Source organism: Argentina silus (assembly GCF_951799395.1).
Source record: "Argentina silus genome assembly, chromosome: 2".
NCBI classification, from domain to species: Eukaryota; Metazoa; Chordata; class Actinopteri; order Argentiniformes; family Argentinidae; genus Argentina; species Argentina silus.
The window spans coordinates 13,422,143-13,441,958 of NC_139656.1; the positions used below are offsets into that span (position 1 = coordinate 13,422,143).

The 19,816-nt window shown below is 41.1% G+C and overlaps 1 protein-coding gene across 2 annotated transcripts in view; it reads left to right on the forward strand.

The window, feature by feature from the left end:
- Positions 1-19,816, forward strand: part of cblb (Cbl proto-oncogene B, E3 ubiquitin protein ligase) — a 65,810-nt gene that overhangs the window by 18,474 nt on the left and 27,520 nt on the right. For both annotated transcript variants that reach the window (XM_083687369.1, XM_083687370.1), the window contains exons 4-5: positions 8,375-8,521; positions 12,325-12,481. In XM_083687369.1, coding sequence (XP_083543495.1) covers positions 8,375-8,521; positions 12,325-12,481 — 304 coding nt within the window. The remainder of the gene's footprint in view (positions 1-8,374; positions 8,522-12,324; positions 12,482-19,816) is intronic.

Here is a 19,816-nt window from a genome sequence, read left to right on the forward strand (position 1 = left end):
CCCCTTCATTTGTGGAATGACCCTTATATCATCTGCACACTTTGGATGACAAAGTACAATTGATGGCTTTGTCATAGGAAACGGGTTATGTCTTCCAGGTGACAGGAAACCAGGAGAATGTCATGTCGGCCGTTGAGCTACACTGACACAGGTGTCTGCACTTTGATGACAAGCCACAACTTTGGCAGCACATCTTTTTACAGTGTCTTCACTTCTTTTTAACCTCACCTGCCTCTCAACCGCATGAGTGCTACTGAGCAAAACTTTGAGCCTGATACACCCTCTTAGTGTATGTACGGTACCCTGCATAAGTAATGGGACAGTGAAGCATTTTTTCTTAGTTTGTCTCTACACTCCAAAAGTTTGGATTTGAAATCAAACAGTTACTGTGAGGTTAAAGTAGTATTTGTGCACATATATATAATCCCCCTATTTCAGGGTACATAAAAGTGATGGGACAATTGGATTGACAGATGGTTCTGGCTTGTCAGGTGTGTTCCGTCACATCATTTGTGCGGTCATAAGAGAGCTCTCAATGTCTAGTATTGATTCTAGGCTTTGCATTTGCCTTTGGAGTCCGCTATTGGTGTCTGTCAACATGAGGACCAAAGAGACATCAATGAAAGTCTGGGAAGCCATTATGAGGCTGACATTTCTGAAAAAAAGCAATCAGAAACATTGGCAAAACCTTTAACCTACCAACATCAACAGTTATATAATTAAAAGGAAAGAAAGCACTGGTGCGCTCAGAAATCACAAACGGCCTGATAGGCCAAGGAAGACTTCTACAGTGGATGACCCAAGAATGTTCCCAAACAACTGTCCCACAGATCAGGAACACTCTCCAGGAGATATGTGTGAATGTGTCTGAGACTACCATCCACAGAAGACTTCACCAGCAAAACTACAGAGGCTACACTGCAAGGTGCAAACCACTAGTTAGCAACAAAAACAGGATGATTCTGGAAAAAGGTCTTGGACAAATGAGACAAAGATTAACATGTATCAGAGTGATGGCAAGAGTAAAATGTGGAGAAAAAAATGAACTGCACAATATCCACAGCATACCACCTTGTCTGTGAAATATGGTGGAGGGGGTGTTATGGCTTGGGCATGTGTGGCTTCCACTGGAACTGGCTCACTTATCTTCTTTGACGATGTAACTGGTCACGGCAGCAGCAGGATAAATTCTGAAGTGTACAGAACATCTTGTCAGCTCAAGTACAAGCAAATACCTCCAAACTCAGTTGAGCAGTCTTATGGCCTGTGAGTAGAGACTGTTCTGGAGCCTGTTGGACTGGGTCTGGATGCTCCAGTACCTTTTGCTAGAAGGTAGCAGAGAGAGAGGCTGGGATCCTTGATGATCTTCCCAGCCTTCATCTTGCACCTCTCAGAGTAGAGGTCCTAAATGGCAGATAGCATGCGTCCCTTGATGTACTGGGCTGTTTTCACCACCCTCTGAAGAGCCTTATGGTCGAGGGCGGTCCACAGCATCAGGCCAACCACAGTGGTGTCATCAGCTAACTTTATGAGAAGTTGGAGCTATGCGTGGCCGCACAGTCATGGGTGAACAAGGAGTACAGTAGGGGGCCCCTGTGTTGAGAGTCAGAGTGGTTCAGGTAATGCTGCCTACCTTCACCACCTGGGGTCTACCAGGGAAGTATTGAGACCCAGGTCCCTGAGCTTGGTGACAAGCTTGGAGAGGATAATGGTGTTGAATGCTGAGCTGTAGTCGATGAACAGCATTCTCCCATAGGTATCCCTCTTGTCCAGATGGGATAGGGCGGTGTGCGATGGCGTCATCTGTGGATCTATTGGGGTGGTATGCAAACTGAAGAGGGTCCAGAGTGGCAGGTAGTAATGAGTTGATGTGCGACTTGACCGGTTTCTCTAAGCACTTTGTGATGATTTTGTTACCTTGTTCTTCTTGGGGACTGGGATGATAGTGGTTGCTTTGAAACAGGTGGGGATTACAGACTGGGACAGGGATAGATTGAATATGTCCATGAAGACATCTGACAGCTGGTCGGCCCATACTCTGAGGACACGGCCAGGGATGCTGTCTGGTCCGGCAGCTTTGCGGGTGTTGGCACACTTAAAAGCCTTCCTCACGTCGGCTTGATTGCTAGCACATTGTCCTCGCAAGCAGTGAGTGCTTGATGGGGGGGCTCAGTGTTGTTGCTGTCGAACCGAGTATAGAAGTTGTTAAGCTCATCAGGTAGCGCAGCATCGTTACCCAACCTGTCAACTTTCATCTTCAGGCAATTATTGCATGCATAGGATTGTCGACCAAATACTAAACATAATTGCTTAATTTTGACATTTGATAAATCTGTCCCATCAGATAACCCCTTTTGGGCACCCTGAAATAGGGGGACTATTCATAAAAAAGTGTTGTAATTTCTGAATTGTGAAACCAATGTGTACACAAATACCATCAAATAAAAGATGATAATCTCAATCATATTAATTGTTTGATTTCAAATCCAAACTTTTGGAGTGTAGAGCCAAAAGAAGAAAAAAGACTTCACCGTGCCATTACATATGCAGGGCACTGTATTTGGAACATTTGTCATGTCTGAAACTAGATGTGGCCCATGTCCAGTGTGACAATGTGAGGGCAGGTGTCTCCAACAAGACCTTATGTAACACTGGATAAAACCTTGATTAGGATCTTGCTCAGGATCCTTAAAGAAGATTCTTAAATATCCTGTATATTTGTAAAATTTCCCTAGGATCCTGAAACTGAACAGTATATTTAAATTGAGTGTTAATCCTGCTTCTTGCTAAGATCTTGCCCATGGTTCTTGTTCCTACTTAGAATCCTTTGAGAATCCTACAGGGTCCTGAGATAGATGTAGACACAGCTTACACTGGTAAACATCATCGTTTGACTGAGTGACATCTAAAGGTCCAATCAGCCACAGTAAACTAGCAGCCAATGGTGAAGCTGGACACTGCCTCTGCCCACCCTCCTATTCAAGCTCTAAATGGTCAAACTATTAGTCAGATTCACCAACTACAGAACTAATCTAATGGCACAGGACATTGAGTGGACAGAGACAGACTTCTGACCAGTAAAACCACATGGAACATTCAAGTCTTGTAATTGTAGCTTTTTCCAACATAATGATACTACCTTTCAATTATCAGCTAAGAGTATTTGAATAAAGAATGCAGGATACATTAAGGGATGGGTGGGGTCAGAATGTGGGCACTGCAGAGCTGAAACAAGCCCTGAGCCTGCCACTCAATTGCTCTGCAACCAAAAACATGGCTGCAGATTGATCTTCTCTGTCAGAGATCGATCCAGGAGTGTATTCAGTGGGGTATTCAGAATGTTGCAGATAGAAGGACAATGTCAAGCTGATATGACCCTATTGTACTGTGTATGACAGCAAATGATACAGTTCTACTCAATACATTTCTGTCTGAACGTTTAGTAGTGTTACAACCCCTCCAGAACAAACCCCAGGGCTGTTGTATGGACTGGCACCAGTGAATGAGACTGGCACCAGTGGCTCTGGGGATGTAGGGGAGGGGGTTGAAGAGAAGACTTGAGGCAAGGCGCCATGTGAGCAGAACTACCATCCTGCTGACTTTGCCAGCTCACTCTGATGAAGACAAACAAACACACCAGAGTAGCAACATGGAATTAGCCATGACTGTAAATTAATGGACACATTGAAGTCTGACGTCACTCGAATAATTTCAATAATAGTAGCTTGTGTCGCTAATCCGTCAACGTGTGTACAACGTGTGTAGCCAGGCCATAGATAAATAGGCCATGCTACTTAAGTTGTCCCATCTTTCATGAAAAAAACTTTGGGCCCCTTACACTAGTATGATTAGTACAATTATAAACAGACATTTATACACACATTTTTTTGGGGGGTGAATCCATGTAGTAGACCAATCACAAATTGTGTAGCAAGTACAGTAAATGAATAATAATTACACAAATGATATGCAGTTATAAATATTTAGGCACAATTATATTAGTTGGACACGGTTAATCATTACAACTTCATGCAGCCTAATCGTCGCTGTCATAATTTATTAACTTTAAATGAATTGCCATCAAATGATGCCCTTTGCAAAATCTGAATTTATAGCCTATCACATATCATAAGTCTCATAATTTTCAACATTAATGTCTTTATTGTCATAATTAACAATTTATTATGCATCATAGTCATCATTAAAATCAATGAATCATCATTGAAGAATACACAAAAGAATAATGCATGTACTGGCCTATAGTGCACACAGAATGTGATTTTATGTACTTTTTATTTTATTTTATGTAGTGTTCAATTGTTGTGGCACTTCTGAATGCAACGCGCCGAAGTCTAGCATGGTTCATAAGGCTTCCATGCTCGTTCTCAGTTCCTCGCTCGTGCTGATAGAATCCTTAGCCTGATAGAAACGCGTTCCCACCCCTTGGCTGGCTCAGACTCTTGGCTGGCTCAGACTCTAGAGGTAAGATAAATGCTTCTGTCGTCTGATCTGGGATATAAATTACGACGGCCAATGCATGAAGTTATATATTTTAAGTAATTGTAGAACATCAAAGTCACCCTGGAATCGACCTCATTTGGCCACGAACAATACCGACGCCATCATTGCAATTGCATTGGGAATTGTCCACGAGTGGCCACTAGGTTTTGAGGTGTGCCCGCCAGACAGCCGATTGATCCCCTGGGAATTAGGCCTGTGTGTGTGTCTGTGTGTCTGTCATACATTTTGGATAAGAGAGAGATTGCATCTCACCTTTTTATAAGTGTCTGCACTGCAGTCTCCCCTCCTGCATCTCAATTAAAGTTCCTCTTTGGTTGATTAAGGGGCTAATGATGACTAAAAAAGCATGAAATTACAGAGAATTAAAGCCCAGTTGGCAGTCAAGGCACACAAGGAGAAATAATACTTTATAGTTATCCTCTCTGCAGTGGCTATGGAACAGAACAGTTTACTTAGTACTTCTTGTACACTTGACAAGACGTGCCATCTCTTCAAAACAACACATTAAAATTGGATGTGAAGTACAGTGCCCCGCGTAAGTAATGGGACAGTGAAGCATTTGTTCTTATTTTGGCTCTATACTCCAAAGGGCACTGTTTATTCAGGATGTGAAGTGATCTTTAGAAAGCACTGTTATGGGTCTGCTTATTGTGATGTCAATCTCCAGTATTATTTTGACCATAGTGATTTGCCCAGTCTTATAACTACTGTATAGACAGAGATAGGGTGTGTTCTGTGTTTCGATCCTTCCTATGCAACTGGAACTGGTGGGTTATAGGACTAGATAAATATCAATACATGCTTTGCTTATTGGACATGTTGAGGAAGTGGCTTAGCAATTCTTCTGCAGCAGTGAATTCCCCATGCTCAGACAATCATTAACCTGCCTCTGCCATAGTGTAAATATTGTTGGTCTTCAGTGACAAGGGCCTAGACAGGGCAGCAAGTGTAGAGCTTGTGTTGGACTGCAGAGGCCCTTATGCACTTTGTGCAGTGTAGAAGTCTGTGTGGAAATCAGAAATCAGTAATATATTTACATTTTCAAATGGCAGCTGAAGTGTTACCTAATACTACTTTGAGGGTTGTTTTTTTAGACTTTATTTTACACTCCTGTTAGCAGGACCATGCTTGCCCCAGGACCAGATGATCAATGTGATTGCTAGCTACTGTCACTCCAGTGTATGTTAACACACATTTTGCATGGTTTGTGACAAATAAAGAAATGAATAAATATTCAAAAGTCCAATGCAAACAAGGTGTAGCAGTGCAATATGAAGTATCGTTTTCCTGCTCTATCACACAGTCAAAAAATGGTTTGTGACCTTCTTGGCTCACATGCTACCAGTTCCCATAAACAGAGTAATTTACAGGTTGGACTTTGGATGCATAATACTTTTTGTTTTCTTTGTTATGTCAAAAGCGAGGGGGGACTGTCTGAAGGAAAAAGTAGATAACGGCCTAGAGAGGCACACAGGCAAACTTGTATTAAACTATGTATTTTACTTCATCCTTCAATGTGATACAGAATACGTATATTGTACTTGAATTACTTTGTAAGGCAAATAACTCGATGGCTGAATGCATGAATGAAATGAGTTAAATAGACCCCTTAGCACCTACACAATCTCTATGTTAGCAAGTGTCTGTCTATATTATGATGAAGTCAAGTCATGAGCTCTTTTATGCACGTCATTGTTTCTCCACAACATAGCCTGCAAGCAGATGTCCCAGCTTCCCCTAGTCCCAAGATAAGACTTTAGCCATCATCAATCGTGTGGATTCGGTAAACGGGCTGAAATTTGCATAAGTTCTTAGCCTGTCGGCTGGGATTTTTGTTTGTTTCTTTAATTTGACTTTTGGTACCTGAGGACAAGCCTCTGGTGGAAGGGATTACCTCGCTCACTGGCTCAAATTGTTTCCTTCCCTGCCTCTCTCTGTGCCTTTGAGTCTGGCTGCCTTTATCTTATCTGCCTGCTCCTTATGGATCATGCTTATTTCTCATAGTTTTACTTCTTCTTAAGCCCTTTGAAGTGATTTTAGATGCATAATCATATTTCAATAGAACATCAACATTATTATTATGTTCCTATGTTATTATGAGAGCTCTTGTAACAATGTTTTTACAGGAGAGCAAAAAAACTGAGGATGACTAAGTGATTACTTTTGGAATTATTTCCCTTGCTTGCCAAGGAATATAAAACTGCCCCTGTGCCAGATATATTTGTCGTAATGGTCTTGTTTGTTTAGCTAGAAAGCAAGAGAGCATTCCAGACCCAAATCCCTCTCTTAGTCTCATGTTTTCCCTTTTGCGTCCAAGAGGGAGATTTAAAATGAAATATTTGTTTCTTATCCCTTTGAGTGGATTTCAAATGAGTGGATTTTCTAACAGTATTCATGAGTTTCACAATCCCACAACATGAATGGTCTCTGAAGGGTGGAGGGCCTCAAAGGCACTTATTTATGCCATGTCTATGGTAGGGGTATAGTGTTTATTAACACATACTGTAAACTCTTGCAAGATTAATCCCATCCCATACTGTGTATTATAAATATAATACACAGTATTCTAAAGACAGTGTTGACTAAGTTTAGTTTTTTAGTTTTTGTTAGGTTTGTTGAAGCTCCAAGTACTGTCTGAAAGAGTTGACATCACTCACTTTTGCTATACAAGCTTCACTTATATTGTGCAGGTCACAAATCCCTAGCAGAGCTGATTGTCAGCATTTCACAAAGGCAAAGTCACCCTGTCTAATTGTCATCAGAAGCGTTTTTCTCTGAGAGTGTGTACCCTCCTACTCTCCAGTTCTGCGGGGAGCTAGTCAGGATTTAACACCATCCTCTCCAGCAAAACTTCTTCCCCATATCCTTTTAGGTTGGAGTTGGTGGGTTCCACATGAGTGCTGCAAATGAATACCATGATGTAATGATCTGTGGCTTTGTTGTTAATGCACATATGCGATCATTGTTCTATCATCACTTGAGAAATTTTAGGCGTTTTTTTGTTTGTTATGATAAGCATTTTGTGTTTGTTCCCACATTTTTTACGGTAAGGTCATAGATTACAACCACTTAGAAAAACGTATGCGCATACTTCCCGATCCTGTAACATTAGAGATTTGTTATTGCGTATGCATACAGGTTATTCCCTTCACTGATGTCCTACCTAGATCATAGATTGGTTCAAGGAATGGTGTTTGTAAGGACACATGTTGTGTGACCCCTCACCCCCTTCTGCCTCCCTAGCATTCTCCAGTTTCACACAGGCTCCCATGCCTGCTGGGGCAGAGGCGAAAGCTGTGAGACACTCTACTATCCATTATAGCAGCCCACTCTGCATATTTACACTGGCCCTTCAGGCTGCGCGTTAGATTGCAAACATTATCCATGCACTACTTAAACTTGAGCAGAGCCAGGCACATTAACTTATGAAAGATGTTCAAGGACTTGTGAACAAGGGGGCGAGGGTGAGGGTGCTGAGTGTCTGTAGTTGATGGCCTGTGCAGATTTTTAGGCATTGGACAAGGTAGCACCTGAGCATTGGTTTAAGATCAATTTTGTCCCATACCTTTCAATGTTTCCAATGCTGATTCATTCCCTCTCCTCTCCTTTGCAATATTCTCAGACAACTTTTTATCTGAAAAAGTATGAATAGGGGTGGCCGAGATCAAGCTAAAAAACATAAATGGGAATGACAGCCATGACCTAGCATACCTTCCTTATTACAATAAAACAGTTGAAGGCTTTCCATCGATATGAGGAACTGAAGAGCAGTCTGGTGTGACACTTTTTGATAGTGTCATGTAAAGGTAACACAATACAGTGATTGTTTCCTCTCTTTTCTCCCTGCTGACAGGAGGAACCTGACCAAGCTCTCACTCATCTTCAGTCATATGCTGGCAGAGATCAAGGCCATCTTCCCCGGTGGGCAGTTCCAGGGAGACACTTTCCGCATCACCAAAGCTGACGCCGCTGAGTTCTGGAGGAGATTCTTTGGAGAAAAGTATGTTTTTGCCATCTTTGTATGCAAAAAACACACTGTACATTTTATGAGGATAATAAACCATATGTACCAATGTATTCACTGCACTCACCTGGGTGATGAATTTTGTGCCATTTTGTGCCAGAGCGTTACTATGCATTGTGGATTGTTATTTGCTATATATTCTCCATCACCAATCCAGTCGATCGTTTTCATGTTGTATTTCTGCTTCAACTTGGGTAAACAACAGCCTTCAATCTTGTTCTGTGATGAGGAATGACAGGTGACTCTCTCACAGATCCTCCCATTGTGAACCTATCCAACTCTACTATTCTGCTCTCTCTCTCTAGTCTCTTCCTCCGACACCTCACATACGAATCCTCTAATCACCATAGTATTAGTGCCTGCCACTGTAAGTGGCATGGTGTGCCTAATTAAAGCCTTCTCACAAGTCTGACTGCTTCTGAGTTGTTTTATTTGGTTTTTGTTGGTATTCTAAGACTTCTCATAAGTTTTTTGTTCTGAATTAGGGACAGCAATATTCTGCAGTTCGGGTCCATTGTGTGATGTACACTGCTCTTGCCATATTGGACACTAGTATTGTAGGTTTATCCAGTGAGCTGGGCGTGATCTCTCTCTCTCCCTGTGTTATTATCTGTGTGTCTTGGGTTTGTATGTGTGTTTGTAGCTTAGTCTATGTATTTTGTTGTTGATTGCACAAATCAGTTAGCCTCTCATTGCGCTCATAGCTGAGACAAGTGCACTGTAAATCATAATATTACAAACTGCTTTCAGCCGTCCAAATTATATTGGTGTAGTCACCTCTCCTTCAGAGAAAACAAACAGTTATGCACTCACATTGTCAGAATTTGTCACATAGAATCTGATGGGAGCCTGTTTGTAATCAGCTCTGTTTTTGCAGTGCAATTTATCATTTATCATGAACATGATGTACTTGGTTAGATAGTTGAGTAGCCTGGCAAGCTCTGTTCTATTTTAAAACCCTCATTTGAATGCCACTCATGTGTACGAGCTAATGTAAGTGCAGTTTCCAATGGCAACACCAAAGGCCATCAGCCAAGATACTGTAGCTGATTGATGTGCATTTCTTTTTCCTTTTTCTTTTTGAAAAACTGTTTGAGGTGAAAATGTTGTAACCCTCCTTTTGTTTTTGTCTTATCTTGAAACTTTTGTGCAGTGAGTACAACATTGTACATTTGGATGATTTTAGCCTCATTGTCTTTTTCTTCTCTGACTCACACACAGTGTTGGGGAAGCTATGAAAATGTATTTAACTACATTACCAAATACTTTACAAAGAAAGAAGTTGAACTACACTTAAGCTACCCTTGAGAGAAATATACAGTAGTTTGTCAAACTAAAGCTACTTTGAAAGTAGTTCACGACAGGGTATTCTTCTCACCAAAGTGCTTTAGTTGGCTGGGTGGTAAGCATAATCCAAGTTAGTTTGCTGTAACTTTACAATCGAATGGATTTGAAGAGCGCTTTTTACAAATATTGTCATCAACCCTGGCTTCATGTACTTTTTTTTTTCTGGTGTGGGATGAGGAGGTTAAAATTTATCCAAATATTCCCGCAGGGGTATCTGCAGCATCATCTAGTTTCGACAGGCCACTGAAATTGAGGAGCCATAAAAAAAACATTGTGTAATTACTTACAATGGATAAAGTTACTGAGTACTGATATTTTTAAATCAAAATGTATCAGCTGTCTGAAAAGGGTAACTCATGACAATAGTTAAGTAGGCAATGTAAGCTTTGTGTTTCTGTGTCTCCCCTGCCTAACTGGAGGGGACAACTACTGCAACCTAATTTCTGTGGTTAAGAAGAAGAGTGAGCAGTATCTTGTCTGGTGATAGAATCTAAGTTATGTTTCCTTGGGGGTTTCTTGGGTACAGTGCCTATAGAAAGTCATCATACCCCTTTGAAATAGTTACTATATTTGTCGTACAGCCTGAAATCAAAACCCATTAAAAAAAAAAGCTTTATGTACAAATTTAGCCATACAACATCAAACTAATGAAAAAAAGGCGACAGTTCTGAAAATTTATAAAAAATGAAAAACAAGAATAACAGGGTTGGAAAAGTCATCAGTCCCCTGATTTAATATTTTGTAGAGCCACCTTTTGCTGCAATTACAGCCATCAATCTGTTTGGATATGTCTCTACTAGCTTTGCACACCTAGATTGGAGAATATTTGCCCATTCTTCCTTGCAGAATTGTTCGAGTTCAGTCAAATTCCGTGGTGAGCGGCAATGGACTGCTCTCTTCAAGTCCATCCACAGATTTTCTGATTTAAGTCAGGGCTCTGACTTTTGGCGGTATGTTTAGGATTGTTGTCGTGTTGGAAGGTGAATGACCTGCCCATCTTCAGCTGTCTAGCAGAGGGACGCAGGTTGTCCTCAAGAATTTGGGTGTACTTGGCAGCATCCATTTTCCCTTCAATCCTGACCAATTGCCCAGTCCTCACTGAAGAGAAACATCCCCACAACATAATGTTGCCACCACCATGCTTCACAGTAGGTATGGTGTGTTTTGGGTGGTGTGCTGTGTTTGGTTTTCGCCAAACATAGCACTTGGAGTTCAGTCCAAAAAGTTCAATCTTAGTCTTGTCTGACCATAAAACCTTTTTCCACATGGCAACAGAATCTTCCAGGTGTGTTTTTGCATAGCACAAATGAGACTGAGTGTGGCACTTTTTCAGAAAAGGCTTCTTTCTTGCTATCCTGCCATAGAGGCCAGCTTTGTGTAAAGCTTGTGAGATTGTTGTCACATGCACAGACAGACCAGTCTCAGCCATAAAGACTTGTAAGTCCTTCCTTTGGCCTCTTGGTAGCTTCTCTGATCAATGTCCTCCTGGCTCGGTCATCCAGTTTGGACGGACGGCCTGATCTAGGCAAGGTGTTGGTGGTGCCATACGCCTTCCACTTCTTAATGATGCTCTGAACGGTACTCAGAGGGATAGCTAAAGCCTTCGAAATCTTTTTGTAGCCTTCACCTAACTTGTGCCTTCCTACAACTTTATCCCGGAGGCCTTTTGAAAGTACTTTTCCAACCATGGTGAATTCTTTGCAGAACCATGCACTTCTAGTAGTGGAATCCTCAACAAACAGCTGGTTTTATTCTGAAGTAATCAAAACCACTACAATTGATGTCAGGTGGGGGGCAATTAGCCTGGTGTTTGATCTGGAAGTTGATTGGTTGCACCTGAGCAAGTTTATAATGCTCTAAGGGGCTGATCACTTAACCAAACCAGGTATTTCACTAATTAATTTTTAATAATTGTCCAGAATTTTTTACATTTTTATTTTCACTTTGATGATGAGGGTTATAATGTGTACATACAGCTCAAAAAAGTTAGATTTGATTTATTTTAATTTCCAGGGTGTAATGTGACAAAAGGTAAAGATTTCACAGGGGTATGATGACTTTCTATAGGCACTGTATATAGTGAACTATTTTTCCCCTATCTATCTGTTCACCTCATGTACAAGAGTCGTTAATGTCTATTAACAGGGGACAGGATGTGCACCTTTCTCTGTTGTTTTGTAGCAGTTTTGGCTCCTCTTCTTTCATTGCTAGCTGATTTATAAAGGTCAGTGGTGGAGTTGTTGTTCCGCCATGTGGTTCTACAAAGAGACAGTAGTAGAATTGTGCATGTGGTGTGTATGTTTAAGTTACCCCCCCCCCCCCACACACACACGCACAATGTCCCAACAATACAATTACAAAAACAAAATCACTTTTGACAGCATTGTTTGGCTCCTCTGATCGTTGGGATGTGGCCTTGTTATTCCCTCCAGGACGATCGTGCCATGGAAACTATTCCGACAGTGCCTTCACGAAGTGCATCCCATCAGCTCCGGCCTTGAAGCCATGGCTCTTAAATCCACCATCGACCTCACCTGCAACGACTACATCTCCGTCTTTGAGTTTGACATCTTCACCAGGCTTTTCCAAGTAAATTGCAACTGTACCTTGTGTTTTTGTTCGTTATATATTGACATTGATTGTGTTGTTTAGTAGGACATTTACATTCTGCACTCAAAAAACTCTTATTTTTGTTTGTACAAATGTAAATATCCCACTAAAAACCAACACATCAAAATGTTATGAAAAAAATTTCAGCCTAAACACTTTCCTTCTTTTTTAGTTCTGCAAATTATCCCCCCTCATCCTTCTACTCATGTTACCCAAATGCCAGAAACAGACTGTCATAGTTTTCTGAGCAAGATGATAACTGAAACCAGGGTTCAAACGTGGGCGTATTGTTTCATTTCCAGGAAAACACCCCAGTCTCTAAAGACAAGGCGAGAACGGATTGAGCTCAGAGCGATGAGGCCTGTACATTCTAATACACAACCTTTTCAGCCTGATAAAACTCCCTCAGGTTACCTAAGCCATTGTCTATTAAAAAATGCCAGTACCATGTTGGAATGGATATAAATTAAAGTTGTATGATTAGTATTAAGAATTACATAATGCATTACCTGTTTTTTGCTAACTACGATGGGTGGAATTTGGTCTCTTCTATTTGTGAAGGAGAGCCAGCTTGACCCTCACTAGTGATCAGTGATGTAGGCACCTTTCATATTGTGATAAGCATTTACCCACCTATGTATCTCCACCAGTGTCCAGTTAACCCTCCTTTTTAACTTCATCCCTGCTATTTATTTAGCTGTGCCTCAAGTCAAGCTAGCAAAGAACATCCACTGGTCTTTATAACTATTTTTTATATAGCCTTTAATAAAGTACGCTTAGAATTTATATATGAATGTTTGGACTTCTTCTTCTGAATAAGGTAATATAACTATCATAGGTCTAAAATCATAAATAATGATCACTTCTCAGAATGTTTCAAATTATCAAGAGGAGTAAAGCAAGGTTGTCCTTTAGGCCGATTCATGCTTCATCAACAACAACACAACCAGGGGTCTGCGTAGGTTCGCAAAGGTCGTGCAACTGTTACAGAGGAGGTTGCACAGGTGGTCGCGCACCTCTCTCGATTTCCCGATGAGTGACCTGCCGCGTAGATATTGCACACCATTAATTGGTTGGTTAGTGAATGAAGGCGGAGCTGAAATAGTTCAATTGGTAGCTTGCTAGCATCATTGAAGATTGAATTAATCATTTGTTCAATTCAAGACAGTGAAACAAGTTTGTGTGCATGAAAAGAAAGCTGGAGAAAACAAAGAAAAGTGGAGCTGCAGCTGGGAATCAAATAAAGCCCACCTTCTTTGTTATGCTTTCCTCGCTGGAAATTCCATAAAGCACCAGGAGACTGAGACAAAATATCCTAAAGTAAATACAGGCAGCCTTTGTTTACTAGCTAGGTAGTTAGCTTTGTTTGTTAAATAGCTACTTCTGCTACCCTACTTTGACTGCAGCTGTTCTCAACCATTAATTATGTAATCGGTAATATGAAAGCCAAATACACTCACTGATTACTTTATTAGGAACACCTGTACACCTTCTCATGGTGGAGGTGGGGAATGGGGAATGTTTTCTTGGCACACTTTGGGCTCGTTAACACCAACCAATCATCGCTTGAATGCCACAGCCTATTTGAGTATTGTTGCTGACCATGTGCATCCCTTCATGGCCACAATTTACCCATCTTCTAATGGCTACTTCCAGCATGATAATGCACCACGTCACAAAGCAAAAGTCATCTCAAACTGCTTTCATGACTATGACAATGAGTTCAGTGTTCTTCAGTGGCCTTCCCAGTCACCGGATCTGAATCCAATAGAACAAAATTCTGTGATGCAATCATGTCATCATGGACCAGAATCTCAAAGGAATGTTTCCAACATCTTGTGGAATCAATGCCACGAAGAATTTAGGCTGTTTTGAGAGCAAAGGGAGGCCCTACCCAGTATTAGTATAGTGTTTCTAATAAAATGTTCAGTGAGTGTATGGGTGTTCTATATAACGAACATGACACCACTGTGCACAGGCTGTGCGTAGGCTACGCAGAAATATGAATTACAGAGTGCTTGCAACAGTGTTTTGCAGCGCGAACTGCGTACTTGTCTCCATACCTATTTATTATGGCCATTGAAATGCTTGCAATTAATATCAGATCCAACAATAACATGAAGGGGCTAGAAATCAAGGGCTCAAACACAAACATATGACTGTAAGCAGATGACTCAAGCTTTCTGTTAAATCCACAAGCTAGAAGCCTCAATAGTCTTCTTCTCTCAGGGTTAAAACCAAATGGTAAATGCACTATATTACATTGCAGACTACCAATAAAATAGGCTGATGTTGCAGTAGACATACTTAGTATTCATATCCCCAAACGCACAAATTAACTTTTACAATCAATTTCAATAAGAAAAACGAGCTAAAATAGATAAGACCTTGCAACCATGGAGAGGCCAATATCAGATTTTTTGGAAAAAATACATTGATCAGTTCATTAGTTATCTCAGTTTGTACATTTACTTATGGCAGAGTTAAACCTGCTTATCTTTATAATTCATATGAATTTGGGGGGCTAACATTACTTAATATGAAAGCATTAAATCTCTAATCCAAAAGCTATATATGAATCCAACATGGTTCTCCAGTAGACGACTAAAAGAGGCTCACCCATTATTTAAACAATAGGGTTCTATGCCCTACAGGCTTAGACACTAATTACAGCAGCCCTAACACAGAAATGGAAGAGGAAAATATGAAGAAGGTAAGGCTGTCTGCTGCATATTCTAAATAACATATGGCTGAAATAGTTAAGTGTAAATAAAACAATATCACAAAATCAGCTCCACTTAAGATAACAAAAAAAAAAACACTGATAGTGACCAAAGGCTTCAGGATAGTTGGAACCGATTTTTTTGTCCCAATCCCTTGGCATAAGGTTTATGAATTCATGTATAAAGTAACAATGGAAAAATAATGCTTACTATAGGAAGTGGCTACTGGTTTGGGAGCGTATTCGAAAGTACGGTCATCACTGTAAAAAGTACTTCATACTTAGCCATCGACTGACCACCTTGAGATGTAATAAATGATGACAGCTTATAGTAGGTCAGTGTTTAAAAGGTCCATTCTGCCAATGCAACGGTGGTCTACCACTGCTGCCGCTGCTGCAGCCACTGCTGCTGCCGCTGCTGCAGCCACTGTGATGACAAGAGCTGTGAAGGATGTTTAGGCACAAATAGAAGCGCCAATAACACTTGAGTGCAAAGTGCCCTATTATTCTTTGACCAAGCGGAAATGGGAGAGACAATACATTTTAGCAATGATGGAACGAATCTGTCCCATTTTTGCCATTCTCCGTGCAGAACTGTGGAAAGAGGAGAACGATGTGTGGCCATCCTTTACATACAGCTCTCTACATGCTACATATAACCAAAGGGATATGTCTATTCTAGTAATCTTGTTATTTACACAGCCATCCTAAGCATTAATTTTGCGGTCATTGTAGATGTCGTTATCAGTTATTGATCACAGTAATTGCTTCTTTTTTATGAAGTCCAAAACGTTTTCTACCTCAACCCGCAAGTTCACCTGACCAAGACACAAATAGAAGCGCCAATAATGCTTGATAACAAGTGCAAATAACCACAAAATAATGTGATGCAATAACGATAAGGAATAGACGCGTAAATACATATCAGATACAAGTTATTTGTCGATAATATTGGACACTACTGTACCCTAAAGCTGTGCGCATTTACACAATGGCATCAATGTTTGTTCATCCATGCTTATCCTCCTCCTGGTCCTTCTGCTCCAATATTTCAACAACAAATTATGTTTGGGTCGGCTTGAATTTCTGAGAATTAATACGGGCCGGGTCAGTTTTGGGTATTGTGCGTAGGCATATGTTTATAACAAACATAACTTTGGTGTAGAGCATGGCCGAAGTTGGGAGAAGGATATCCATGCCCTTATCTCCCCATGTCCTCCTAAATAGTAGCCTATTTGTGAGACACTTCCAGGTCAGGACCGCATAAAACAAACCTTCCCGCCTTGCTATTGGGGGTCATTGCTGCCCACTGTCTTGCTTATTGAATAGATTCAGATTGCCAGGTACAACATGTGACACACTTTCACCCCTTTGGAGGGGGTCTTTCAGTGGGATTGAGACTGGATAGAAAAGTAGCCTAAATAGGACATGAGAAGATGGCTGTGACAGAGATGCCTAGACGTTTAATTCCCCTGTCACCTTCCCCCACCCATTTCTTAACAACGACTCATTTCAGAATATGCAATTTTCGGCCTGCCCTGCCAATTCAATGGGAAACACTACCACATATATTCCATGTCTGACATCATTTTATCAGGTGTCCATGAAGACATGATTTGTTCTAAATTAAGATTTATCCAAGGACATCATTTACAATTTCTCCAACCAGACAATAATTTGTCCAATAATTTTCCAAATTGAAACAACAACTCATAGGCTGTTACTCACATAATTCATCCTGCCTGCCGATATTGTTAATACAGAATGGAAAAAAAAACAAAAAAAAACGACTTTCGCTGACTTAAACCGGGCGATTGAAATGTACAGTACGATCAGGTACACCTTTACGCAGCTGTACCACTGGGACTCACAAACTGTGATTTTACTATAGGCATACAGTAGACTGCTCGGTTTTGTCTCCTCCACTTTGGGAATAAAAAGTACTCGATTGCAACGTTGTTTGTGACTGTTTTGTGTAGCCTGTGTATTTCTCGTTGGGAAATACAGCCTCAACTAGGCACTAACTACACTAGTCCCATTCTCTAATATGCTGTAGCCTATAATGTTCATGCGATAGTCTAGCAAATCGAGAACAGTAAACAAGAACATTACTGAAAGTCGAGCTACAAGTACTGTACATCATAAACATTGTCACTTTTGAAGACAGATGGCAGAAGTTACGATTGCTATGAAGTGAGTAAGGACGTTGACTAACGAACTGTATATATTACGTGTCAACCAAGTTTGCCACTGCCGTCAAAATAATAAGCGTCCTTGACTGATTTATCTGCAGATCTTGCTAGTGATTGTAACTCTGCCCTATGTCTCCATAGATGACGAGGTTTGTTTACATTCTGTGCAAGCTAGTTGTAGGCTGTGGACTGCAGCCTGCTATCATCCTCTTTGAATGACCGTCAATGATCTAACGAGATTTTACAACAGCTTTATTGTACCCTTTTGAAAGTGCCGCCCCTACCTTGCGCTCATGCATTCAGAGGTAGTGTATATATGAATTCCGTCATTAAAACATACTAGCTTATAGTAATTCCAATATGTGTCTGTATTTGTAGCCATGGTGAAGAAGCTGAATCAATATATACACAATATATATATACACTCACTGGCCACTTTATTAGGTACACCTGTTCAACTGCTCGTTAACACAAATATCTAATGGTGTGGGGGATATTTTCTTGGCACACTTTGGGCCCCTTAGTACCAACTGAGCATCGTTTAAACACCACAGCCTACCTGAGTATTGTTGCTGACCATGTCCATGCCTTTATGACCACAGTGTACCCATCTTCTGATGGCTACTTCCAGCAGGATAACGCGCCATGTCACAAAGCTCACATTATCTCAAACTAGTTTCTTGAACATGACAGTACGCGAATGCAATCGGAAAAGGGTGAGAGGTTGGTTTTGCCAGACTCTGCAGTCAGTGCATTATTTCGACTTATGTATCATGCTTAAGGTATTACAGGGGGGAAAGAACGCAAATACAGTATGTCGACATTGTCACGCCTGAGGTTGCTGTTCTGGTGACTCTGGTGCCCACCTCTGGCGGTCCGGTGCCAGTGCTGCCTCATTACTACTCATTCCGATCACCTGTGTTTCCCTGCCCTGTGTTGTGTATATATAGCCCTTTTGTTCCCCTGTGTCTTTGTCAGAGATTCCCCCTGTCCGATCGTAAGTGTAGCCAGCCAGCCAGCCAGCCAGCCAGCCAGCCAGCCAGCCAGTCAGTCTGTTGTCCGTATTATCTAGTCATTTCCCCCGTTGCCTTGTACTTGTTGGCCTGTTTATTATTATTTCTTAGTTCGCCATTTACTCCACTTGTGAAGTGTGTACCTTAGTTTATGAAGACTGGTTTTCTCCACTTTTATTTTTACCCTTTTTTTTCCCCAAGTAAATGCCTTTGTACCCTGCGCAATCCTTTCATTAAAGAGAAACTTTATTTTTGCTATATCTTTCGTCTTGAGTTATCCATCCGCACTTGGGTCCACCCTACCAACACTTAACAAACATAAGCAAAAAACTTGCAAAATACATCTGACAGCCATTTTGTGCATAAAAATACATTGAGTATATTGTTAAAACTCAATATACTGCCCAGCCCTACAACATATTTGTCAAAAAAATGACTTATCTTTTGCCCCACCAGATGAGGGAGGGTGGTGGGAGGCAAATAGGCTGGAGATGAGTGAGTCTCATGCCTCTTAGGGGGTAATCCCCCCAGGTTTGGCTGGTTGATCTGGCAGGCAGGCGGTTAGTCTCCTGGTGAACGTCATGAACTGGCTCAGTTGATTCATTGGCTGTGCATCCTGTTTGGTGAGGGCCAGTGGGGATGGCTAACACTGGGACCTACAATGGACTGACCACTTTTGAAAAAAGAACAGGCTGAAATACAGTTATACTTTATTCAGCGTATTACCTTGTATTTACTTGAATATGACATGGTAATATGGAGTTTGTAAATGGGGGGTCTGTAAGATTTTGGCATCTGTCTTGCAGTACGCAAATACATCTTCTCAGGTGTGCTATTACTAGGGCTGTGTCTAATACTAGGACAAAACGAGTACTCGTTACGGATGTTGGGCGTTTTACGCATCATCATCTAATAATTTGTTGATATTATCCGTAATTCTTTTCAATCTCAAAATGATAACTCCATTAGTCAGCTTTGCTGTGTGTTTTGATGTGTCTGCAATTTGTGAGTTGGAATAGTGACAGGTGCTCACTAATATGCGTTCTGATCAACTTCCGCAGCTCATGGCATTCCAAATCACCCGCTCCAGCATTCAAATCTCACTCCTGTGTGTCTGATCACGAGTATCAAGCCCAAATAAACGGATACGAATACATAAAATGAAATCAGCACACCCCTAGCTATTACGCAGTCTTGTCTTTGACTTGCCATTTCCTGCATGCACCAACACACTGTGTGAAACCAGTGCTATTCCGCGAAGGATGGAAAATGTTAAAAGATAGTTTTCATCTGACCTTGAAGGACAGTTGGATTGTGTCTTGAAAAAAACTATGGGAGTGTTTGGGCGCTCAACATTTGTGGACACAATCACCTCAAATGAACTCTC